Genomic DNA, 27327 nt, shown 5'->3' on the forward strand with positions numbered 1-27327 from the left:
AAATCGGTTTCATTTAAAATTACTCCCCAGAAAAGAAAAAACAAATGTTATAACATGTTATTTTTAATATTGTTTTTAAATATAGAATTAAAAATATACAAAATTTACAGTGCTTAATATTTCTAAGAACGATAATTTAACATAGCAAAATAAAAATCATCATTTTTTTAAGATTTGTCAGATGTTTTGCCAGATGTAGACAGATTTCATTTCTAAGAAAAGCCACTTAGGGAATTCCAAGCTTTAATCCTATTACCTGAAGCCAGTAAAAGTGCACCCTACTTACGACAATTGCCATGAAATTACTATCTTTATTTCCATAACTAACCAAGGTCATTCTTGTATTTTACATATACAACAATGTTTTACCTGTATACGAACTTTCAGTCCCTTATATTGTGGTTAATACTTTTGCAACCATAGATCGGAAAGGACCACTGTGCGGCAGTTGCAATTGGGCAACTTCATTTGTCTCTGTATTTTCAAAAGGAAGAAGAGTCATTCCTGATGTTTCTACATCACCTTCTATGCTATTAAGAGCTTCTAAATGGTCTATTGAGTGTGTTGATTACACAGTTGCTGAAGCAGCAGTATGCTGATAATGATCTACACTAGATGCAGGCATTAATCCCTTAACAGAGTCCCCATCCGTGTCAGATTTTCTTAATTTATAAGTACCAAGTAGCTTCAGTTTACGAAGTATTGAATATTTTTCTTGATCTGTTAAAATATACCCAGGCTCTGAAATAGATTTGAGCAAGCTACTAAGGCTTCCGCTAGTATCTAATAAGCCTGTCTTCAGTTTATTTTGTTTATCTTTATAAACAAAAGTTATACCCTCATTTTTTTTATACAAGTGTAACGTATTATCCAGAATAGAACCGTCAGATGGTTGAGTTAACTTTATTTCGTAATCTCGATCATGAAAAGTCCAATCAGAATCTTGTGTTAAATGGATTTTATAGGTATTTTCAACATTACATACTATACTGCGTATAGAAGCTAACTTTACAGCAACTATAACTGCTTGTTCTTTCATAGCAGTTTGTATACATTTAGCTGCTATAGCACTCGGCATTTTCTTTAATTTATCACTGTCATTATATGCATCCAATTCTTTTATTACTCCTTGTTATGTTTTTTTTGGATCTGTTGATCCTACCTTAACAATAACTATATCCCATGCGTTTTCTATTTCTATATTTAATTCATCAATTGCTGTCCATAAATTTTCAGGGAAACTTAAAGGTTTAATAGGTTCCTTCCAAAATTGATTGCTTTTTGGATCAAATCCCGGTTGATTTTCTTTCTTATTGGCAGGACGAGCAGATGGACCGGTAAATAAATTCCAAGGAGACCATATGACATTATTTACTATTAGCGCTTTCTCACTCTCTGGGGGCCATGCTAAAGTTTTTAAATCAGTTTCTATCCCTTGATGTAATTTACCTAACATCCATAAAAACTCTAAATTTGATTTAGGGATGATATGGTGATGAGTCAAAGATGGTTTATTAAATCTATATTTGTTAGGCTCTGGATAATTTTTTGACGGCTTATGTTCAATTGTTTCAAGCCATTCGTGATATTGGTTACTAAAGACAGAGGCTTGCAGCTCTTCAATTCTAAGCATTTGCTGCGATGACAAATTATCTAAAATATTTCTATTAATATCATATAAAGTCCGAAGAATCTTACTAGTATTATAAATATCCCTAAAAAAGTTTGCACCAATTTTACCATCATGATTCAAACAATGAAGGGCAAATATTTCTTGATCAGCATTAGTATAAACTCCACCTGATGATCCTTTTTCTGAATCATGAAATGCAGTATGTTGTAGCATCCGGTATTTAGATTCTAAAGTTTCATGCACAGATACTTTTTTTGTATAACCTCCGGGATGGTGTATAAGAATTGATGATCCTTTATATTGTCCACCTAGATTAAAGCTTAATTGTTTAAAATTTTTAATTTGATCTGCTACACAAATAATCGCATAATCATAGTTTCAATTTTCTTCAACTACTCCTTTTACAGTTGTATGCGTCCAGAAATCTATTGTGCCATCAGATTGTTTTTGAAAATTATTACGCACTATAATAACTCGTGATGAAGATTATAGTAGTAGTAGTAGTAGTAGTAGTAGTAGTAGTAGTAGTAGTAGTAGTAGTAGTAGTAGTAGTAGTAGTAGTAGTAGTAGTAGTAGTAGTAGTAGTAGTAGTAGTAGTAGTAGTAGTAGTAGTAGTAGTAGTAGTAGTAGTAGTAGTAGTAGTAGTAGTAGTAGTAGTAGTAGTAGTAGTAGTAGTAGTAGTAGTAGTAGTAGTAGTAGTAGTAGTAGTAGTAGTAGTAGTAGTAGTAGTAGTAGTAGTAGTAGTAGTAGTAGTAGTAGTAGTAGTAGTAGTAGTAGTAGTAGTAGTAGTAGTAGTAGTAGTAGTAGTAGTAGTAGTAGTAGTAGTAGTAGTAGTAGTAGTAGTAGTAGTAGTAGTAGTAGTAGTAGTAGTAGTAGTAGTAGTAGTAGTAGTAGTAGTAGTAGTAGTAGTAGTAGTAGTAGTAGTAGTAGTAGTAGTAGTAGTAGTAGTAGTAGTAGTAGTAGTAGTAGTAGTAGTAGTAGTAGTAGTAGTAGTAGTAGTAGTAGTAGTAGTAGTAGTAGTAGTAGTAGTAGTAGTAGTAGTAGTAGTAGTAGTAGTAGTAGTAGTAGTAGTAGTAGTAGTAGTAGTAGTAGTAGTAGTAGTAGTAGTAGTAGTAGTAGTAGTAGTAGTAGTAGTAGTAGTAGTAGTAGTAGTAGTAGTAGTAGTAGTAGTAGTAGTAGTAGTAGTAGTAGTAGTAGTAGTAGTAGTAGTAGTAGTAGTAGTAGTAGTAGTAGTAGTAGTAGTAGTAGTAGTAGTAGTAGTAGTAGTAGTAGTAGTAGTAGTAGTAGTAGTAGTAGTAGTAGTAGTAGTAGTAGTAGTAGTAGTAGTAGTAGTAGTAGTAGTAGTAGTAGTAGTAGTAGTAGTAGTAGTAGTAGTAGTAGTAGTAGTAGTAGTAGTAGTAGTAGTAGTAGTAGTAGTAGTAGTAGTAGTAGTAGTAGTAGTAGTAGTAGTAGTAGTAGTAGTAGTAGTAGTAGTAGTAGTAGTAGTAGTAGTAGTAGTAGTAGTAGTAGTAGTAGTAGTAGTAGTAGTAGTAGTAGTAGTAGTAGTAGTAGTAGTAGTAGTAGTAGTAGTAGTAGTAGTAGTAGTAGTAGTAGTAGTAGTAGTAGTAGTAGTAGTAGTAGTAGTAGTAGTAGTAGTAGTAGTAGTAGTAGTAGTAGTAGTAGTAGTAGTAGTAGTAGTAGTAGTAGTAGTAGTAGTAGTAGTAGTAGTAGTAGTAGTAGTAGTAGTAGTAGTAGTAGTAGTAGTAGTAGTAGTAGTAGTAGTAGTAGTAGTAGTAGTAGTAGTAGTAGTAGTAGTAGTAGTAGTAGTAGTAGTAGTAGTAGTAGTAGTAGTAGTAGTAGTAGTAGTAGTAGTAGTAGTAGTAGTAGTAGTAGTAGTAGTAGTAGTAGTAGTAGTAGTAGTAGTAGTAGTAGTAGTAGTAGTAGTAGTAGTAGTAGTAGTAGTAGTAGTAGTAGTAGTAGTAGTAGTAGTAGTAGTAGTAGTAGTAGTAGTAGTAGTAGTAGTAGTAGTAGTAGTAGTAGTAGTAGTAGTAGTAGTAGTAGTAGTAGTAGTAGTAGTAGTAGTAGTAGTAGTAGTAGTAGTAGTAGTAGTAGTAGTAGTAGTAGTAGTAGTAGTAGTAGTAGTAGTAGTAGTAGTAGTAGTAGTAGTAGTAGTAGTAGTAGTAGTAGTAGTAGTAGTAGTAGTAGTAGTAGTAGTAGTAGTAGTAGTAGTAGTAGTAGTAGTAGTAGTAGTAGTAGTAGTAGTAGTAGTAGTAGTAGTAGTAGTAGTAGTAGTAGTAGTAGTAGTAGTAGTAGTAGTAGTAGTAGTAGTAGTAGTAGTAGTAGTAGTAGTAGTAGTAGTAGTAGTAGTAGTAGTAGTAGTAGTAGTAGTAGTAGTAGTAGTAGTAGTAGTAGTAGTAGTAGTAGTAGTAGTAGTAGTAGTAGTAGTAGTAGTAGTAGTAGTAGTAGTAGTAGTAGTAGTAGTAGTAGTAGTAGTAGTAGTAGTAGTAGTAGTAGTAGTAGTAGTAGTAGTAGTAGTAGTAGTAGTAGTAGTAGTAGTAGTAGTAGTAGTAGTAGTAGTAGTAGTAGTAGTAGTAGTAGTAGTAGTAGTAGTAGTAGTAGTAGTAGTAGTAGTAGTAGTAGTAGTAGTAGTAGTAGTAGTAGTAGTAGTAGTAGTAGTAGTAGTAGTAGTAGTAATTATAATTAACATTTGTACTATCATTATCAAAAATCTAAAATCTATTTAAGTAAAAAAAAAAACCTTCTAAAATAAATTAGCTTACCAATCTTCTGCTGCTCTGCATCTGAAAATAAAGATAGTTATAATAGTTATTTGTAGAGATCACATAAAAAAGAATAAAACCCTACAAGAAATGTTTGAAACATACATATAGAGGTTATATCTTGGTGCAAATCATTCCTTCCCATAGCTTTTTATTAGTATTTTTTTTTTATTACTAGTATTATTTGTATTCCTTCCCAAAATAACAAATTCTTCCCTTTCCTTCCTAAAATAACAAATAATTTCATAAAATTTTTCTTTTTCACCAGTCTTAACAAAGTTCCCAGAAAAAAAGTCTGATGCTCCAAAGGATTTAGTATCAACTTAAATTTCTTTGATTATAAATCTGTATGATTATTCATTTAGTTTATCCATTGAACAAGTAAGCCATCATAAGAAGATTGACAACAACTTGTCAGCAAACTTATGTCAATGTATTAAGTTGAATATTATTCAAACAGTAAGTGCTTGTTTTTGCTCAACTTACATTATTATGGGAATCAAAATGAAATTGCTTTTTATAATAATACATGTACCAGAACAATACTGATACATGTAGTTGCATGCATGTCATACTGTTACCCCCAGTAACGGGGTAACATTAACATTGAATAAATGAAAAAAAAAATCCTGTAAATTTCACTCAACTTGGGATAGTATTGTGTGAAATTAAAGTAGATGAAGAATTTTACAATGCAGAGTGACAAGGTTGGCAAAAACCTTACCCACCTGAGTTTTTGAGCTTCTGAATTTTTAGGATTTTTGTTTATTATAATTAGAAATTTTGATCTAAAACCTGACATAATGAAAGGAAAAATGAGTCATTTAATTGTTTAAAACAATTATTTAAAAAATTCAATAACTTTAAGAACAATTATTTTTTAAAAAACTCTTATTCAAATTGTAATTATCTTAAGAAACCCAAAGAAAAATTACAAGAAACTCACCCAATAATTTTAAATCTAGTAAAACATCATTCCTTCCCATAACTTTCAAAGAATTCTGAATGCAAGTTCTGTAATCAGTTGGATGTTGTTGATAAAGTTTTTGTAAAAAAAACTCAATTTTAGATTTATCTATTGTTAAATTATCATGACCTTTTTGATCAATATCCACATCATGATCTACTTGTTCAACAACAGCATCCACATTATCAAAACCAGTGCCACGTGCAAATATTTTCCATTCTGATTCTACTTTAGCTTTTAAAATGTTCACTACTTTTGCATCCATTCCTAAATAAAAATTAACTATTGTCTACTATACTATAAATAATTCAATCAATTGTGTGACCTTGTTTTTAATGATTTTCAATCAGCAAACATACATTCAAATATGTTTCATTATCACTTTTAGTACAAACTACAAAATACAGAGATTTAACTGACACAATAAATGATTGAGCCATAGCTCTTATCAGCATGAACTACTGAAAATGAAATAAGTGGTAAACAATCTATGCTCATTAAACTTTATTTAACTGAAGAACTGACTGTTAGAACTAAAACTAAAAAACTGACATTCTGAATTCCCAAGCAAAATTAACTCATAGATTTTTATTAAGATATAGGTTAGTAGCACTCCAACTACTGGAAAAAATATGCTATATCAGCATATTTTAGACTCAAAATAGCAATTAGTTTTTAAAACTTTTTTATTTTATATCAGTGTTAACAAAATACTCCAAAAGAAAAGAAATCTGAAGCTATAAAGGATATAGTGCCAATTTAATTTTATTTGATTATAAATCTGTACAATCATTTATTTAGTTTATCCATTTAACAATTCAGCCATTAATTAGTTTTATGATAGAATTAGAATTATGATGAATATTTGTCAGTAAACTTATGCCAATGTTTCCTGTAGCAAGTCAAATATTATTCAAACATTAAGTGCATACTTCTGTATATTTTGAATCACTTTGCTAACTAAAAGAAATCCTTTTCTCATAATAATAACTATATGTAACAGAACAAGACTGATTTATTTTGATATACTTTATGCTCAGAAATTTTCTAGGCATATGATTGCAGTGTTTGTGCTATTGATACTTTGTAAAGAACATGACAATCTCTTCTGTGATATTTTTGTCATGCTTGCAGATTTCACATTATCACTTAATTGTGACTAGTTACAATTACAATTTGCATGTCTCAATGTTACAACCAGTAACAAGTCAACATTAACATTTCAGAAGTTTGAATAAATGAATAAAAATTCCAGTAACTTTCACTCAACATCAGTAATATTATATTGAAATAAAGCAGATGAAGAGTTTTATGGACTTTTATTATAACCAATATTTTTTTACTAAGGCTTGGCAAATTCAAAGAAAAGAAAGGGTTAAAAATACTTCTCCAGAGATAAGTGCTATTTAATTAACAAAAATTATTTTAAAAACAAATTTTTTATAGACAATATCTTAAAAAAAAAACTTGCCAAGTTTTTTTTGAGAAAAAGTGTAAAACTCATCTTTAAAGTATTTTGATGAGAAAAACAGTTCTTTTTGTTATTCAAACATTTTTATTTATTGTTTTAAGCTATTCAAATATTTTTCAAATATTTTTTATAACAATTTTCAAACAACTGAACTTTTCCACTAAATCTTTTTTATGCTCACTTGTAAGCAATAAGCATCAGTTTGTGAGCGAGAATTAATGAGAGAAGCAGGCTCAATTTTGTTTTAAGAAAAAAAGGAAAAATAAATACCAACTTAAATTTAAACTTAATAATAATAAAAAAGCTCTGTTCAACTGTATTGTTTATAATTTAGAAGATATGTAAGTTAAAAATTATTTTTAAAGTTCATATTTTACTGATTCACAACACTATGCTTTGTTTAATAAAAAGATTGTTTCATTCATGTGAAAAAAAAAAAGTCCTCGCCACTTAATGTTTAAAAGACATGAAGCACCCTGCTTTAGAGCATTTTTATAAATAAAAAATGTTCAGCATTTTGCTTCTGCTTCATTTAATTTTCTAAACAGTTTTTCAGTCTGCAATCTAAAAGAAGTTTGTGGTTGCAAAATATTTATTATCAGGTCCAGGATAAACAACTTTAAAATAAAAAAAACTAAAATAATTGGAGGGGTTTCCTTTTCATAATATTTTATTATTAAACAAGATTTGAAATTTATCTTAACCTTTTGATCAAATATCAGCTATATTTGATATCACAGCTATATAGATAGCACAGCATTAATAATTACTTTCTTCAATCTGAAAAAATAAGAAATGTAACAATATCTATATTATTAAAAGACAACTGAATGCAATGATTCTAACTACAGCCAGTATGATATTTCTGAAACTAATATCTATTATCTGATTAAAATGGAGACTCGTACAAGTGTCAATCAAAAAGAACAGTTCTTAGTAAATGCTTCTTATTAGTAACCACTGATTATTTCAGGCAGCTAAAGTCTATAACAATCAGTAGATTATAATATAGGAAATAAAAAATATGCCTTACATAAAGCTGACTGGATATTATTTAAAATTAGTATGTATCATCACATTCAGTGATTAAAAGATTGAAGACTAAAACGCTGAACATATTAATTGCCACGCAATAGTATTAACTGTAAAAGTTATTGACTATAAAACATAAGGTTTTGCTGAACAAAAAAATCATTGATTGCTTTTTAATCAATAGAAACAAGTAGAAAACGTTAAATGCTTTGAAAAAATAGATATGTAATTTAAACAAAACATGGATTAATTAAGAATCCGTTCTCAGTATCCTCAATCCCTAGATTAGAAGACAAATCTACAAACATTCTTTGGAGTGATGAGGCACATTTTTACATGGACAGTCATATTCACAGACACAATTGTGTCATTTGGGGTGCTCCTTGCAGAACAAATTTGTGTTTGGATGGGTTTTACAGCCTTATTTTCTTTGCAACCATTTTTCTTTGAGGATACTGTTACAGGAGAAAATTATACAGACATGCTAGAGACTCACGTTCTGCCATAATTGCGTGAAAAACGTAAATTATCCTCATCAGTCTTTCAGCACGATGGTGCACCTCCTCATTATTCCTTGTCTGCTAGAGAAGTGCTGGAGAAGCACTTCCATAAATGTGTCATTGGTCATGGATTTGATTTTAATTGGCCTGTTAGATCACCAGATTTAATCCCTTACTTTATTTCTGGGGTGTGATTAAATCAAGAGTTTATCAATGAGGCAGTGTCCAAAACATCAATGAACTTAAGAGAAGAATTTTAGAGGTTATATCTGAAGTATCACAGGATGAATTATTGGCTTCTGTGACCAATGTTCTTTATCGATGTGAATTGGATAAAGAACATCGGTCACAGAGTTTTTTTTCACAGAAACATTGGATATGCAAGTTGATGGGGCTATTATTGAAGATTTAAAATAAAACCCCCAAAGTGCTAATAATTATGAAATTTTGTTGTATATATGTATTAATAAAATGTTTAAGATTGTCTGTTTATTGTTTGCACTACTTAATAAATGCACTGTATATCATACCTTCATCATCCAAATTACTTGCTCGTGAATTATTAGGCTCAGTAACATTGTGCAGATTATCAACAGTTTCTTGGAAGTCAACAATGCTTTGTTTAACAATTGTTTTACCAGGAATGTCACCCATTACACCTGTCAAAAGAATGTTTTAAGTTTTAAAATGTTTTATGCATAATGATAATAGACAATAAAAAAAAATCTGAAACTTTAATGTGTTCAAGTCTTGTCTTTGGACCAGGAAAGAAATCATACTGATACTGTTGTTATAACTAGTTTACTCTGATGGGAGAGATCTATTACCACATATTTTAAAATGTTTTTTGCATTTATGTGTGAAATAAATTCATAATATTTAATGGTTAAAAAACATGAACAAGCATCCTGCCCATTTAAAACATTTTTATAAATATAAAAATGTTCAACATAGTTATTTTCTGCTTCATTTAATTTGCTTTTAAATTTCTAAACAGAATTCCAACATGCAACTTAAAAGAAGCCTGTGTTTGCAAAAGATGTATTGTCAGCTACAAAAACAAATCATTTTAAAACAATAAGAGTTTAAGTAATCTGAGAGGTTTCCTTTTTGTAATTTTTATTGCTTTACAAGCCAAATTTGAATTTTATTCATTTGATTAAAATGATCTAAATTCAGTGAACATTTATCCTAATATGTTCAGCGTTCTAATCTTCAATCTTTAAATCAAAGATTGAAGATTAAAACATTGCACATATTAATTGGCCTACAAATATTAATGTCTATAAAATAGAGAATTTTTAACTGAAATAAGAAATCATTAAGTCATGGCTCTCATCAACATGAACTACTTGAAAAGGAAATAAGTGGCACACAACTTAAGTTCTTTAAACTTTATTTGTATGAAGGACTGACAATCAGAACTGAACCTAAAAAATTGACATGGTCACTTTCTCCAGTAACAACTGAATTGTGAACAAGAAGAAAATATGAGAGGGAATGAAATTGAATATTACAAAAAGCGTTAATAACTGGTGACATAGAATCTAAAATTATTTATAATTTCTTGTACATGGGTGTTATATAATGGAATAATTGTATTAGATTGCTATTATATATATTATACTATTATATAAATTATCTTCAACTGCTACTTAAATCATAGAAACAAGTAGTAAATCTTAATTGCTTTGAAAAAAATTTCAATAAATGATAAAACAAACTTTCTTTCTAACATTGAATCAAAACTAACATTGGAAGAGATATTTAGAATAAATGGGTTTAGTAAAAAATGCTCATACACCAAATTCAGTTTCTAACTTAATGTTTGTTTTGAGCAAAATATCTGCATAAAAATATTGGAACTATAAAATTCACATAAATTATTGGTTTGCTAAAAAATAAAGGGAAAAAATTTCAGATGCAAATGAAAAAAACTGAGAAGACTAGCACTTTAATGAAACATCAATTAGTTTATTACTTTATTATCATACTCATATTAACTTATATAACTAAATCTTGAGAAAGTGATTGCCTCTAAATATGTTATTATTATTTACTAATTTACAAAAAAAACACAAGCAAACTATATCTATTGTTACTTATAACGAGTCTTTTTTCAATTCTTAAAAATATCTCGTCCTTAATACTTAACTTGATTTTAATGAAATTTTAAGAAATATATTTCTTAGAGATATACGATTGTTAAAATTAGATGCCTACCTACTCGATAGTTAAAATTGCTCAAGGAAAGAATGCAAAGAGTCAGCAGAGATCTTGAAATGTATAAACTAAATGACCAGTACAGACTTTGAGTAGTGATTACTCTTAAAAATCATGTGACCTTGCAGTAGATAAGTAACAGCTTGAATGACAGCTCGATATTTGTAGCGTCATTTGCATGAAACAAAACAGCGCTGTTATTGTCCCCATGCTACAAAAGTAGAAATCAAAATCAAAGTAAACATTAAATAATTTTACAATTTAACAAAAGATTGTAATAGTTCTTTTACAAACAAGGTTCACATAATATGTGAACCATTATTTTGTTAAAAAAATCTGGAACTAAATGCGCGCGAGTGTAAACAAATGAAAAAGGAAGCTTCTTGGTGGCGCTTAATATAAAATTGTCAAAGATAGTCATGAAATCAAAAAAAGAACTTTTTTTTTTTTTTGCGCTTTTTTACAAAAATCAAGATAATTTTGCAACGCAGTGTTACCAATTTTTCTCAGTTTTACGTAGGAGAGCGTAAACTTTTGAAATAACAAGTCATCTTGTAATTTTCATTGTATATTTATTGAACTGTTATATTAATTGCAGCTTCAACTTTCTTTTCAACTGACACAAAATGTATGAAATTAAAAATTTCTTGAGCCTTTCTTAAAAATGCACTTAAAGGGAGTTTAAAGTAATCTATAATTTGAAATCCATGATCAATTGTGCTGAGTTGGTAACGTTGTGTATCAGCCATATTTGTCATTCATTATTTCAGAGGTCGACAAACAACATGGGAAAGAATTAAACAAGTAAAAGAAGAAAATATTTGCAGAACCAAACGTAACAACCAAATTTGCAACGATTACGTAAAATAGATTTAACAAAGATTCAATTTCAATTAGGAAAACTTTTCAATAAACATAATATGTTTTCCGAGTCTAACAAACTAAATATAAAAAGTATCTTCATACTTTTAGAAACACACTTTATACATTTAAGTTGTATTTTAGAACAAATTCAACAAGAAAAAGAGACAAAAGAAATTTGGTGAGCGATTTATTTTTCCTCGGTGGAAGAAGTGTATATGATGGATTCAACAGTATCAATCGTTTATTCTGAGATATAAAAAATTACAATCGACTTGAAAGTAGTTTTAAAGAGCATTATGCACGAAATTCTTTGTTCTCGTTCTTCACCTCTTTGACTTGAACGATTTGCGTCAGCTTTCTTATTTGTTGAATTTTCGTTCTCTCAAACATTTAATTTCTAAATTTGATAAAAGAAAAAAAGGAACAGAAAAATAGTCTTTAATTGTAATTTGTTTTAAAAATTGTGAAAAGTAGCTTAATTTTAAATATTTTTTTAATATAATTTTTTAAATCAATATTTAAAAGAAGAAAAAGAGACAATCTTCACTGGAATTTTAAATTCTTAACAACATCAAAAAGTACAAAACTAAAAAAAGTAATAAACATGCAAGTCTTAAATTTAAAATATAAAATCCCAGTTGTTGTGATTTAACAAAAAATATTTCAGTGCTTTTAAGCGTTGCAAAATTGTTTGAAATGCATGATTAGTATTTGCAGTCAGATGTTAATTGAAAAAAACAATTTGAAAAGCAAGTCATTTGTGTCACTGAGGAAAATGTGGAACCCCATGTAATTTTGTTAACCTAGTCGTTGAACATGAATTAATTTGTTTGAAAAAATAATAAGTTTTAATAAAATTAGTAGGCTAAAAAATTATCCGAAAATTCAATAATAATTATTAATTATGGTTTTTTTTCAAAAGATTATTCAAAAATTTGTCTAGTAAACATTTTTTCAGTCAGATGTCTTGAATATGAAAGAGTTCTTCAAAAGCAGAACCTTTACAAATAGCTTTTCTTTTAAAAAAAGGGTCTCTTTAGGGTTCTTCGAAGAACCTATCCGGATGATTTATCGGAAAAACCATTGTACTTATGACTATCAAAATGGAAAAGAAGGTGCCTTTATTTGCAATCCAGTTACTTAAAAGTTGCAGCACAAACGAGTTTAACAACCAATTAGAATTTTTCTTACATCTCCTAAAATAAATTTACTTTTTCGCTTTATTTACCCTTTAAAATATAAACTATTTTAAGACAGGGAAAAGACTTTCAATTTTTATATAGACACGTCTTTCCAGCTAATACTCTTTATTTTTAACTAAAACTATATAATACAACAAGAGGGATTTGCCATGAGGCACGGAGGAGCGCCGTGGCGGGAAAACTCCACCGTACCAGATTTCACATACTCCCCCCGTTGACTACAGCCCTTGTAGTCAACAATACAAATATAACCAACAAACTATTATGTAAGAAAAATTTTCGTTTTAATAAAGTTGTTCAAAGATTCTTCTAGTTTCTTCTCCGACAAGTGCTGCTCTACGCTTCGGACGAGTAGCTCCAAATTGTTTGGTATTTTCAGATTCATTTTCTTGTGTTAACTCTTCAACATTTTGTGTTGTACTAACTTCTAGAGGAATTAATTTCTGTAAAGGCCTAACAGTTTTCGTACATCTTTTCTCCTTGGAAATAACGGCTAACTCTGCTCCTCGTACAGCTCCATCTCGACCAGTGATTAACTTTTCAATTTTTCCAATCCTCCATTGTCCACGGGGAATTTTGTTTTCACCTTTGATTAATACAATGTCACCTTTGGATAATTGGCAGTTGTTTGAGGCAGTGCATTCTTTCCTGTACAAATTATGTTGTCTCAGTTCGTTCAAGTAACTATTGTAAAATCTATTCCAAATACTTTCAAACAGTTTTCTAATATATTTTGTTCGATTGGCGCAGTCTTGTGGATATGAACAGATCGGTACATTATCTGATATTATACACTCTCTACGAGAAATGTCAGCGCCAAACACTAAATGGAATGGAGTTAATGATTCACACAAGTCCTCATCACTAACATAAACTAACGGTCGTTGATTAATCGAATACTCAACTTCACATAAAACTGACGACAACTCATCATATGAAACTATTTCTTTGCATAAGGTTTTCTTGAGACAAAGTTTTACAGAACGTACTAATCGCTCATAAAACCCACCCCACCAGGGTGAAGCAGAAAGAATAAATTGTTGTCGGATGCCTCTATTTAACATAAATTCACGCACCGGTTTTGCCTTGAAGGTTTTTGCATTATCGCTTATTAAAAGTTCAGGACTTCCTCTTCTGGATATGAATCTTCTCAAAGCTCTTAAAAATGAAGGTGTCTGAAGATCATTCGTTAACTCTAAATGAATTGCTCTAGTTGTTGCACAAGTCAATAATAATACATACACCTTTAACACATTAGCTCTTTCATTATCTTCCTTTATAAACAATGGACCAGCATAATCAAGTCCAGTATATTTAAAGCTCCTGGTTGATTGTATTCGGAATTCTGGAAGATCAGGTTCACCCCCTTTTTTTATTGTTCGTCCTTGGAAGAATTTACAGATGTAGCATTTGTGTAACACTGATTTAACAGTCTTCCTACCTTGGGTGATCCAAAATAATTTTCGTACTTCATTAAGGGTGCTTTCGACGCCTTGATGGAATACCTTTTTGTGGGCCTCTTGAATTACAAGATAACACAAATAACTGCTTTTCAGCAAAAGGATAGGGTACTTTTGATCAAAATTTAAAACTTCACTGTTACAATAACGTCCTTTTAGTCGCAATAAACCATATTGGTCCTCAAACAAATTAAATGCAGTTCTTACTTTATTAAATTTTTCATCCTTACAAATCTCATTTTGATGTTCTTTAACCCATAGATGTAAACCATAATTGTACTCATCAACTGTCAGTGTATCACATGTTAAGCTATTGTCATTAATATTTCTAATGTTCTTTAACAATTTTTTTGCAAAACGTAAAACATATGCGGTGACTCTAACTAAATGTTGTAGAGAGCTATACCTGTTTATATCAATTATGTTTTTGAGAACAACTTCCCCACAAAACAAAGTACACGAAGACAAATTGCTAACTACCTCTGAATCAACTATTTTACCATGCTTACTACATTCTTTATCAGCCTCTCCTATTAAATGATTCTTATTAAACTCAAACATTGGAAAAATGACACTTTCCTCCCTAAGAAATTCTGGGCCTTCCACCCATCTACTGCTTTTACAATGAGACAAATCATCAGGGCGAGTAGGAATGTCAGCTGGGTTAATTTCACCCTGAACAAAGTGCCAACTATCACAACCAATTATCTCCCTAATTTTTACTACTCTATTTTCTACCCATGGTTTCCAACAACATGATCTACCTTTTATCCAATGTAATGCGACTAAAGAATCTGACCATGCTACAATTTTTGATACAATAATCTTATTGCCAATGGAATGTCTGACCTGTTTCATGAGTTTGGATGACAAATGACAACCTAACAGTTATAATCGCGGGATGGACAAGGTTTTAAGTGGTGCAACTTTAGTTTTTGAGGTTAGTAAGCAGGTTTTTATTGATGCTCTTGATATAGCACGAATATAAATAACAGAAGCGTATGCTTGGGTTGAACTGTCTGAAAAGGCATGTAACTCTATTGATATAATATCTTCTTTAATTTCTCTTATAGCGTATCGTGGAAAGCATATATGCTGAATTTTTGAAAGCTGTAATACAAAGGACTCCCATAGAAACTTGACGCTATCAGGAATCTCCTCATCCCATTCCGATTTATCCTTACAAAGTATTTGAAATATAGTCTTAACACGAGTAGTGATAGGTGATATGAGCCCAAGAGGATCGTAGATTGATGCAGCTAAACGTAAAATGTTTCTTTTCGTCTTGGGTAACAACTTCTCTTTTTCTAAAAGTGATTGAAACTTAAACACAAACTGGTCATTTTTAATGTCCCAATCATTTCCCAAAATCATTTTATTATTCAATGGAGTATTTATATTGACTTTATCATATTTACTGTATTCATCATTATCAACGTTGATTCCTTCAATGTTATTAATGTGGCTTTGTAATTCTAAATTATTTGTTGTCCATTTCCTAAGTTCTAAACCTCCTTTTAGCATAATATCTTTTGCTGTATGATAAAACTGTATACCATCACTTAAACTGTCACACCCACAAACTAAGTCATCCACATACCAATCAGGTAAGATCTTTTTAACAAATTCGGGGTTAGAACACAAAAACTTATTGAGATGATGCTGTATTGTTCCATTTAAAATAAATGGACTTGAAGTAAGACCAAACACAACACGAGTAAATCGATAAATAACTAATTGACCATCATCACTTAAATTACTGAACCAAAGTAAACGAACAAAATCTCTATGTTCAGGAACAATTTCTATATTCAAAAAGGCTTGCTTGATATCAGACGTAATACCAAAAACATTCAAACGAAATCTAATAAGAATGTCAAATATCTTTGAAAGTAAGTTTGGACCAGGGTATAAAATATCATTTAATGAAGGAAAATTTACAGCACATGAAGCATCAAAAACAGCACGCACTTTTGTTGTTTCTTTTTCTTCTCTAACAACAGGATGATGTGGAAGATAACATACTGATCCAGGTGGTTTTATAATTTCATCACCTGTAACCCTTTCTATTATACCATCTTTCTCATATTGTGTGAATATCTTATTATAGTCATTTAACAACTTTTCATCCGATTTTAACCTTTTATACAGGTTTTCTAAACGTTTCTTTGCAATGTTAAAATTATCAGGCAGCATTACATGGTCTGGTCTGAAGGGTAATTTTGTGACGTATCTTTTACCATTAAATTTTATATCTTTTTCAAATTGATGCATAACACTGTCCTTAAACTCACCAATGGACTCAAGCTCCCAAAATTTTTCTAATTGGTTTTTTAATTCACTATCAACATTACTACGTAAAGGAAGAACACTACACTTCATGGAATGACTGTTAAAATGTTTATTTGAGTCAATTGGAATTGATAACTTGCTTTGGCCTGCCAAAATCCAGCCTAATGATGATTTAATGGCAACTGGACCATCAGAACCACGAACTACTTCACCAGTGATAAAGGAATAGTAAAAGTCAATTCCAACTAAAATATCAATACTCATTGTGGTATTAAATTTATTGTCTGCTAGTGCTAAATGTTTCAAATGTTTATAATTATTGACGGCTTCTGCAATATTTTGCCTTTTAATAGGGGTGCAAATCTCTGGGATACATAATGCTTCTAAATATGTCCACCCTTTGTTAATCTTGTGTTTCACATAAAGTTGAATTACATCTAACTCTTTTACTTGACCAACTGAGTTTCCAAAGGTATTAATAATGAGCCTCTCTTTTCGTAAAGTTTTTAGTTTTAAGGCATTTCTTAACTCTTCAGTTATGTAAGAAAACTGACTTCCACTGTCAAACATTAAACACGCTTTTTTTGATTGAGAATTTTGACAATCTGAAACTTGAGTTGTGGCAGTCTGAAGAAGTACAGCATTGCTGTTGTTTGACCATGTGTGAGTTGCATTAGTTTCTTTTGCTTCTTGATTTTTTGGGTTTTTATATTTACTTTGATCACTGTCCTTTCGACAGATTGAGATATGATGGCGTTTACCACATTTATTGCATACAAAATTACTACTACAATTTTTGCTTATATGACCACTTCGTAGACAAACAAAACACCTTGCTAACTTTCTTAGAGTGGCTACACGAGCTTCAATATTGGTGACTACACGGCATTTAGTAGAGGAATGGTTACCTTGACAATACAAACACTTATTATAATCTTGACCTCCTTGGGCATGTAAGTTTTGTGTAGTAAATTGAATGTTTCCATTCACATTATTTCGTTTCTGTTCTTTCTGTCCATGAAGACTTTGACATCTTTCTTTGACTAAAAGTTCTTCATTAAAAAATTCCAACATTTTTTCTAACGACCAAATATTATTACCAAACCTTCTTGAAATAAGGATTTTTAACTCTTCAGGTATTCTTTCATTAAGAATAGGTATAAATAGACAACCATATGAAGTGATGTCCATTTTTAATGAATTTAGATTTCTGATACAGATTTCAATCTCGTTATAAAGCTTCCTCAATTGTTCAAGATTATCCATTGATGCCACAGGACGAACTTTTAACAAGGTTTCCATGTGTGCAGTAATTTGCACTTGAGGGTCTGCATATCGTTGCTTTAAAATATCAATTGCTTCTTTATAGTTTTCATTTGATAATGTTAAACCTGATATGGCTGATAGAGGAGCATGAAGCAAATACTTTTTTAAATATGAAAATTTATCTATTTCACTTAAGGAATCATTTTGATTAATGGTGGCATTAAATTGGTCCCAAAATGAATACCATTTTAGAGGGTTTCCATCAAAGGTTTGTATTTCTAATTTAGGCAATTTACAGTTAAATGAGATGCTTTGTGAACTAACAGATTGAGAATTGGGTGACACTTTTTGAAAATTTATTTTGTAATCAATTTGTGCAAGAAGTTGATTAGAATGGCGTACAAATCTTTTGGACTGAACGACGAATTCAGCAATGTCGTCTGGCTCCTTTAAATTAATAATTTCTTCCTCGACTTCTCTAAGTTCTATTAAACTGCTACTTAATGAGTTCCTCAATCCTCTTAGAATGACTAAATTATTATCACCATTATTTAACAAGTTCGTTTCAATTTCCTCATTAATTTCGTTTATGTCGTTTTGTAAACCCGCTCTTCGCGATATTTTCCTATTTAAGGCTGCCATAATAAATGAGTATGAATGTCAAAACAATCTCTGAAAATATAACTTATGTCAAACAAACTTTGTTGATGTTTAAACAACTCGATGTAAACAAGAACTAAACTAACTCAATAAAGCAACAACTTTCTACTCATCGGGCGCCAATTTAAAATATAAACTATTTTAAGACAGGGAAAAGACTTTCAATTTTTATATAGACACGTCTTTCCAGCTAATACTCTTTATTTTTAACTAAAACTATATAATACAACAAGAGGGATTTGCCATGAGGCAAGGAGGAGCGCCGTGGCGGGAAAACTCCACCGTACCAGATTTCACATACCCATTAGGCAAATTAATGACTCCCCAATGGAGTTGCTATTCATTTTTTGATTTAAATTCGTTCTAAATAATAAATTTTATAGGTTGATTTTAACATAATTTACTAAAAAATAAATGCTTTTTGTTCAATCTGTTTTTTCAATAAACTGATGCAACTTGTTTTAATAATACTCATTTAATTAAGAATGAAGTTAAATTGGTTGTTAGTTTTTTATTTTCATCCAGTGAGTAGAGAATACACTGACTTGGCAGTTAAGAAACTTTTTTCTTTAACACATAAAATATATCTTTGTTGTTGCAAGCAAACCACCGAAGTCAAAAAATTTCAAAATTTTTTCTATTGATGAAAATTGTTGTTTAGTACAAAGAGCATTGTGGTTAATATTACAGCAGCTTAATTATATTTCAAGTATTGTAACAAGATTATTGAATATACAAAGATTTATAGCTGATTACATGATATTGACAAAATAAACGGTTTTTTATATGCTCCGTAAAGTTTAGATTTTTTGAAGCGTTTTGCTTGCGATAACCACAATATAGTTTAGGGTGGAAGTATTGCAAAAAATCGCTGATATTGGCTTGATATTTCCTTCTTGAGTGATGATTATTTTTTTGTCTAAAAGTTGTCTTTTAAATGTTATAACAACCTATCTAATATCTAAGGATATATGTAATACAAGGAAATTTCTTCGAAGAAAATTTTTTTTATTTTTGTTTTTTAGAGCGTGTCTTAGAATCGCAACTTTAAAAACACGATTATTTTTATATCCACGTATTGTTAAAAAAACTTATTTTAGCATTAGAACTTTTATTCAGCAGCTGAAAGGAAAGAAACTCCGGGAAATTTTACTTTACTTTTTAGAATTAAAATACTAATTTTTATATTTTAAATAAAAAAAGGAAATAACATAAGTAGGAGACCAAACCAAAACCTCTCCAAAAAAGATAAACTTATGATAAGTTTTTACATTCAAATTGAACACAAAATGTGAACACAAAATTAATCAGTTTTAACGATGATCATCAGCGGCATTTGAGATTTTGCTTGAACAAGATTTTTGTAAAATTTGTTTTTAGTAAAACTTTTAATGTTATAATTTTTACAATACAAATTCACCTCAAAAGGTTTCTGACATTTTCACTGATCAAATTCAAACTCAAAAGGATTTATATTGTTCAATTCATTTTCTGATTTTATACTTAAAATTATTTAAACAATATTCAAACAATAAATATATCAAATGATTTACTTACTTGATGATATGAATGATGGGAATTTGCATTTAAAACAAAAACCTTCATGCAAAGCTAACAACTTACTTGATTCGGCTTCGGAAGGCGGTTTCATGGAGCTTTCTGTTTCATATACAAATGATTTATCTGAAAATTAAATTTATTAGAAAAAAAAACACTGATAAATTTAAAAAAAAAAATGCAACATTTAGGAATTGCCAAAAGACAAGATTTAATTTAATCAACTAAAGTAATGCTTTTCCGTGCTTCTATCTTTTCATTCAACTTATTTCTTATGTCAGGTGTGATAGTGCACTTGCTAAAACATCAAGTTTTGAAAACTCTTACTGAATTCGAATTAAAATTCTCAATCAAAACTGAAAATTTCTATTAAAAGCATAATCACGATGTTTCTTAAAGATTTCATTATAAGCTGTAAACCTCTTCTTGATTGAATGGAATCACGTTTCTTGTGTGAGTATCCGGCCTGCTCACGTGTTTGTATTTTTGCTAAAACGATTGTGACCACTCTCTAAGTTTTTCGATTATTATTTTGACCTGCACAAGTATCAGTATAAATAATTTTGCAAATGAAATGAACAACTCGCAAAGATTTTCGGAGCTGTTAGAGCTTGCATTAAATCCATTGTAAGGACATTCTGCACAGCGCAGTATGAAGGAAATCATCGAAGTTACTTACTGTTGGATTCGATGGTATTTGATTTTTTTGGAAATTCATTGAGAAACACAAATATTTTTATCAAAAATCTCAGACTTTCACCTGTTTACATTTTAACATTCTATTTGAACTTCTCAGCGTCTTGTTTTAGCAAAAAATTTTTACACATTTAAAAATTATTTCTCGCGATGTTTAAAAAAATGAAGCTGTTAAATGAAAGAAAAAGAAAGGAGTTTCCTTCAAACTATAACAAACAAAAAGTGGAATTAGATTATAACAATGGAACAAATTCAACTATAAATTAAACTCACAAAAGAATTTAAAAAACCACCAAAAATATTTTTATGTACCTTTGATCGAGCATCTTTTTCCAATATGATTCACTTTTCCTTTTAATATTCTCATCATATTTTCTTCCTTATTTTCATACAGTTGATGTCTTCTTCTTCTTGTTTGAATTGATTATAGTTTATTTAGGAGAAGAGGACGGCAGGTAATTTTCTACTTGTATAAGTATGATTATTTTCCGACATGTATAAGCATGTGTGTATTTTCTGATACTGTTGTATGATTTCTCATATTCTTCTGAATTTAGTAATAAATTGATTTCAGAGTTTGCTACACCTTTTGCCATTTCATTCTCTAAATCGCCAGCCATGTTCTTTTCATTAATCAAAACCTATTAGTTGTCAATAAGTTGTTTAAATCATCACTTTTTACTTGTTCTCCAATTAAAGATTTTCAAATTATATGACACTATTACGTCCCATTTTTATTTTCTGCAGTTTCTGCTGTCAGTTTGAATATGCTACCAAGCGAATTTCTCATCTTTAGTCTTCTACAATCATTTTTAAAAACACAGTTATATTTCAGTTAAAACTCACAGCGTAAAAGTTTAAACCTTATGAAAACATTTGAAAAGTTTTCACACGTTGATGACGAAGTTTTGTTAACAAAACGACTTAAATCAGCACAATAAGCAAAATAACACATAAAACGATCATAAATCTAAAAACTTTCATTTACACAAAGTAAATGAGATCAAATAAAATTTTAACTTATAAAAATAATTAAATTTAATTGAAAATTAATTAAAGTAAAACAGATTTTAGTTCAAAAATCAAAAATTCAAAGCAATATCTTTCACCAAACATGATCAACTTTTGCATACTAATTGCACTCCAAATAATATGCAAAAAATTTAAAGTGACGTTAAAAATTATACCCTAACCATATTTGATTATTTTTTCAACTTTCTGTAAAATACTTGATTTGTGATAAATATGATCACAAGGTGTTTGAAAGTCCCTTAAAGCAAACGTCATAAAAAAAACTTGATGAAAATTTGGTTGAACGAGAACTGCAATGCACTATGGTTTCTGAGACCCGATTTTTTGGCAGAAACCCATTTTTTTTAAGTTCTAAAAAAGATTTTTTTTGTTGTACCTTAAAGTAAACCCATCAAAGTGATAATAAATGAGGTCTATTTTTAAATTAATTGCCTAGCTTGTTTTTAATATGCACTCAAGTTGAGGATATATTTAATCTCAGCTTAGTTTGCAGTGAGTTAGCGTAAAGTGAGCTGTTAATTTAATAATACATAACTTTTGAAATAATTAACATTTTTGATTGCTGTAAAGAAAATTATTTTTATACAGGTATATACTTTTTAAAATTATTCAATTAAATCAAAATACTGCATTATTATACTGATTATATAAAAGAAATAAGCACGTGTATAGAATTTTTTCTTCCTTGACATTTTTCAAAACATTGATTTGACTTTTAAAAAAATCTCCGTATTTCTCCAAAAATATTTTTACACGATTGAATTTTGGTAATGTTCAGGAATATATTCCAGTTTTCAAAACTTGCCTCTAGTTGCCCCAATTAAAAATATATCTTTTTTTTTGCCGTGATGTTCCATTTCAAAAACGAGGACTTATTTAATGTATGGCTGGAAAAGAAAGATATAAATGAGAAAAAGTCAAATGTTTTTGAGCACGTCATTCAAATAGTTGGAAATGATGAAACAGTAGTTATTAGCAATAATATTCAAAAGAAAATATGTAGTTTGTGTGGCTCTTTTGAACAAAAATGGTCAGATTGTCAAAGAACAATATGCCGATTTAAAAGTAAAAATTCAGATTGGTTGAAAAGAGAAATTATATTTACTGATGATGCAATTCCATCAACATCTTCAAGTCAATCAATTCCATCAAAATCTTCTGGACGACCAAGGTTATCATACACCTAAAAATCGGATCGGGCCAAGAGATAGGAAGCATCAGAGTTGTGCCGGGATGTTTATACGAAACATCTCTTATATTACAAGCAGCAGGTATGGATGCACGTCAGTAAAAGAAACGTGATTTAGCATTGTTTCTAAAAGAATTGAACACAAGTCCATCTCGGCCGACTAAAATTTAAAAAAACATTATTTCACCAAAAAAAGAAACAGTACGTTATACAGCCGAAGAAGCATTAGAGTTAATTTTGGATTCTAATTTAAGTATCAAACAGTAAACAACAGTATCAAAACATTAGACAAGGAGTTATCAAAAATTGTAAAATGTATCCAGATTACAAAGAGATTTGGAAATGTAAATCAGCATGTAGACCAAATGGTATATCAATTTCCGATATCATAGCACAAGTACCATTAAAGAATTTGTTAGAGCATACAGTGAAACGTTTGTACAATTACAAGAAGAAGTGATTTTTCAGCACATAGAATCCATCAATACTAACGAAATTATAGCCGAGATGATCTTTCTTCCCAGTATCAAATTAATTTAGATAAATTTGAAAAATACTGTTTTGATCCGGCAAAATATTTCATGTTTAAATATCCTTGGTATCCAATGCCTGCAACTGTACATAAAGTTTTAATAAATGGTAGACAAATTCTAGAAAATACAATATTACCAATAGGTTATTTTGGTGAAGAAGGGTCTGAAGCCAGGCATAAAGTTTTTAAACATGATAGACAATTTCATACTCGTAAAACCAGCAGAGAAAAAAATCTAGAAGATATTTTTCATAGAGCCTTAGATACCTCAGATCCTATCATATCCCGTATTAACTTACATAGAAGAATTCAGAATCATCTTAAGTTACCTCTTCCTTCTGAGGTAATAAGTTTACTAACAGAAATGCCATTTAATACCTCGCAACTAGAGCATCCCGCCATCGAAAATTGCGTAAATGCGTAAATTCCGACGTGAGAAATAGTTTATAATGGTGACTCCAATGTGATGCGATGGTGAGGAATGGTATTACATCGGAGGTGCAATGTAGTCCGAGGCCGATGGGGAGAATTTCACGCACTCTCCGATATATTTCGAGATTTACGCTTTATTGTAGGATATTTTCGCGTAATTTCACAATAAATCGTATTTAAAGTGTAAACTCGTAATATGGTGGTATTTCCGATGTATTTATCTTTAACTAGCAAAAAGCAACCCGTAATACGGGTTACGGTCGGTCTGTTGCTTAATTTATAGTGGCTGTTTTTTCACAATTTAAAGTAGCGAAACCATTACTAATACCCTTTTAGAAAAACGCCTTCAAATTTAAAAAATTAAACCATCTGTAAAATTAAAATAAAAAGTATGCGGAGGTAAAATAATTTACCAATTATTTAACATTTTTTGAGAAATTTAAAACTGACATATGTCATATCAGGCTATATTCTTGTTATATTTTTAATAACATGAACTTTAAATAATAAGATTAATATAAAGCGAACGTAAATTATACATGTGTTATTAACTTTTTGGTATCCCCTTGATACATGTTTCTTTAAAAAAAGAAAATTGACTTAAAAACGTGAAATACACACAACTAAATAAATTTATTAAAAATAACTGATCATATGACCATTACTATATATGGCACTAATCTGACAATTTTTATATATGCCCTCTTTGTTTCAATAGTTTTTAGTAAAGGACCACCCTTCCCCGTTTTTGCCTTAATGGTGGTCAGGAGAATAGTTATTTTTATTAGGAGTAATCAAGTTTTTGATGGACACCTTTTACCAGAATAATAAAATGTAAAACAATGATTTACATGTATGAGGATTTTTTCTTTCCTCAAAAGTGTTGCAAATGCAAACTAAGCTAATTAATTAGTAAATATATATATATATATATATATATATATATATATATATATATATATATATATATATATATATATATATATATATATATATATATATATATATATATATATATATATATATATATATATATATATTTTTGATTATATATATTTGATTTGAATTTCATGGCTGATGATTGCCGTTAGGCATGAAACTTTAAGTACCATACATAGTTGTTGTTTCTTCGTTATATTTAGAACATATTGCCAATCTTTAGAAATAAAGATTATTAGCTATTTTGTCTTTAAATTGAAGTTATTAAATTATGCCAAAAAATCGCGTCTCAAAAACCATAGTGCAATGTTGCAATTCAATTTTTTATTTGTTGGTAACAACTCCATGGTTAAACAAAGCCCGCAACTCAATTTCGAAGCTTAACGACTAAATATAAAATATAAATTAGAAACAAACCCCCCAATGGCACGTGGCATATTTTATAATAATCCGATACGATGTGATTATAAAGTTTTCGAGATAAAAATTGATTAAAGTTTATTTTTTCTGCTCGTAAATAAAGCAAAGATTTATTGGAGAAATGGAATCTTTGAGCGAATTTATCTTTCATCAATAACGCGACAAGCAATTTTAAATTTATAAGAATAAAAATATATTTTCAAAAGAAACCTGTCATATTTCATTTTATTCAAATTCATAGACAATTATCTTTCTCAAAAATTAACATGATAAAACTGACGGTCAAAACAAAAACTCACAAAATAACATGACCCAAAAGACGGACCTATAAGCATACTTTTTTCTAATATAGATTTGGACTTTTGTAAATTGAATTACAGAAAAATTAATTATGGTAAAAACTTCAAACCTAACAACATTTATTTTAACAACAGCTGAAACATTTTTTGGAAAAACAATTTCTGCAAAAACTTTCAAGTTGAAATTTTGTTCTTCTATTTTGTAAAACTATTTTCGTGAAATCAGTAAAAAATGATACAGCATAAACATTTTTTTTCTTAACACGAGCGTGATAAGAAAAGATTTTATCAGAAAAAAATGACCATAGAATTTATCATCATCTTAATTAGTGAGGCATATATTATTTTTATTTGCAGTTATTTGCCGTATGTTTGCTTTTCAGAATTCTCCTACACTCTTCATTCATCTGGACCAAAAATCTTCAAAAGATTGTTTGGAATATATATTGTTATTGTTTTATATTTTGGTTAAGAACATTACGTCATATTTGTTTTGGAAAAAAATTTTAAGAAGTTGAGGAAAGAATATTCAAAACAAAACATTTATTTGTCTTGTTTTTGGTTTCTAGCCGTTCTCCTACACTTTTCAATAAATTGGACTTAAACCGCTTTTATTTTTTTTTAGAAATATTTCTTCATGCATGTTCAAATTCCTAATTTATTACAGACAAGCGTTAGAACCAGACTAGGGAATGTCATCGGGTCCCGTTCGGCCGCTAAACAGGAAATTTCAAAATCCATTTGGGGTCCCGAACCCTTTCGGGTACAGAACCGTTAAATACCCAATAGGGCGAAAACCCGAAACAATCATCGAGTTCGGGTATTGAATTTTTTAATATCCGAAAATCCGAACCCGTTCGGTTTTTGACTTAATCACCGTTCAGGTCCCTAAACATAGTAAAAGATTTTAAAATTTGCGAAAATCGCTAAAAGCCACTAATTTTAAAAAGGTACTAAATAAAACTTATTTAAGCTGAGAGTTAAATAAACAATATGAGTGTTTTATTAAAGTCCACAATTAATTAAACAACATGAGTAAATGAAAGAGGTTAAATCATGTGAAAATAAATGCAGTTTTGATACGAAAAGTTAACTTTCTAAACACATGAGTTGCTTTATCCTCATAGAATAAGTATAGCATTTTCACCTTAGAATTTTTACCTTACACTGATTACAAAATAAAGATTTAAAGTTTGGAGATGTACTGATTCGGAGACTGTTTTCATGAGTTTCTTAACAGAAATAAATAGAAAAAAATCTGAACCTAGTTTTAAAAAATCATTTTCGACAAACTCTTTGTCTTCTTCAACAACATACATGTCATCCATAACGTTAAATGCAGCAACAGTGCTTCCTCGATGTCATCATCTGGCTCCTCATTTGAAATTGATAAAGAGCTTTTTTTTCTGAGCAGAACTTGAGCAACATTTTTCTCTCAAACGTAGAGTAGTTGCTCTTGATGAAGAGCAGTTTTTCAGCCTTTAGAGGATCCATGCAATTTCTTACCTTCGTGACTGTCTGGCTGGAAGCCCTGAACAAGCGCTCTAAGGTGGCAGAACTTGCAGGAATGCTCTGGATAGTGAAGGCAGCCTTAGAAAGAATTGGATTGAAGTTCCGTTTTGTCACCCAGAACTGCATTGGCATTCCCATCCATGAAGAAATTGCCTTATCATCATTTTCATAGACAAAAAGCTCTCTTTTCATTCAAGTCGCGCTCTTCTTCTGCTTCTTTGGATGGATGAAGCTCAAAGAGAAGCATCTAAGTTTTGAATGCCGAAGGCTGTCATCGACGAGTTCAACCTTGGAGTCTTCTTCCCCACTTTTGCCAAACAAACTTGACAAGAACTCTTTGACAGCTTCTTCAGGATCCTTGGCCAACTTCTGGAGACTGAACATAGCTTC

The 27327-nt window shown here is 30.0% G+C and overlaps 1 protein-coding gene and 1 long non-coding RNA gene across 5 annotated transcripts; both read right to left on the bottom strand.

Annotated features, from left to right (window-relative positions):
- Positions 1 to 50: 50 nt before the first annotated feature.
- On the bottom strand, positions 51 to 10794 carry LOC149893862 (uncharacterized). 2 transcript variants are annotated; one of them, XM_090076415.1, is made up of 5 exons: positions 10586 to 10794; positions 8893 to 9021; positions 5339 to 5626; positions 4393 to 4413; positions 51 to 1941 (listed from the first exon to the last, which is right to left on the bottom strand). In XM_090076415.1, exons 2-5 carry the CDS (start codon positions 9014 to 9016, stop codon positions 1133 to 1135), a joined length of 1242 nt encoding a protein of 413 aa, XP_089932541.1. In that variant the 5' UTR covers positions 9017 to 9021; positions 10586 to 10794; the 3' UTR covers positions 51 to 1132. The 2 variants fall into 2 exon arrangements, with proteins under 2 accessions (XP_089932541.1, XP_089932542.1); XM_090076416.1 differs by having other exon boundaries at positions 10590 to 10793.
- Positions 10795 to 11672: 878 nt separating this feature from the next.
- On the bottom strand, positions 11673 to 21447 carry LOC149893863 (uncharacterized). 3 transcript variants are annotated; one of them, XR_016456462.1, is made up of 3 exons: positions 20895 to 21447; positions 19953 to 20012; positions 11673 to 11846 (listed from the first exon to the last, which is right to left on the bottom strand). It is a non-coding gene; the product is annotated as an uncharacterized LOC149893863 (long non-coding RNA). The 3 variants fall into 3 exon arrangements; XR_016456464.1 differs by lacking the exon at positions 19953 to 20012; XR_016456460.1 differs by lacking the exon at positions 11673 to 11846 and having other exon boundaries at positions 18634 to 20012.
- Between the last annotated feature and the right edge of the window lie 5880 nt (positions 21448 to 27327).

This window comes from Hydra viridissima, unplaced genomic scaffold, assembly GCF_058129835.1.
Source record: "Hydra viridissima isolate aposymbiotic clone 2 unplaced genomic scaffold, HvirCarnegie_v1 scaffold_1, whole genome shotgun sequence".
Lineage (NCBI taxonomy): Eukaryota > Metazoa > Cnidaria > Hydrozoa > Anthoathecata > Hydridae > Hydra > Hydra viridissima.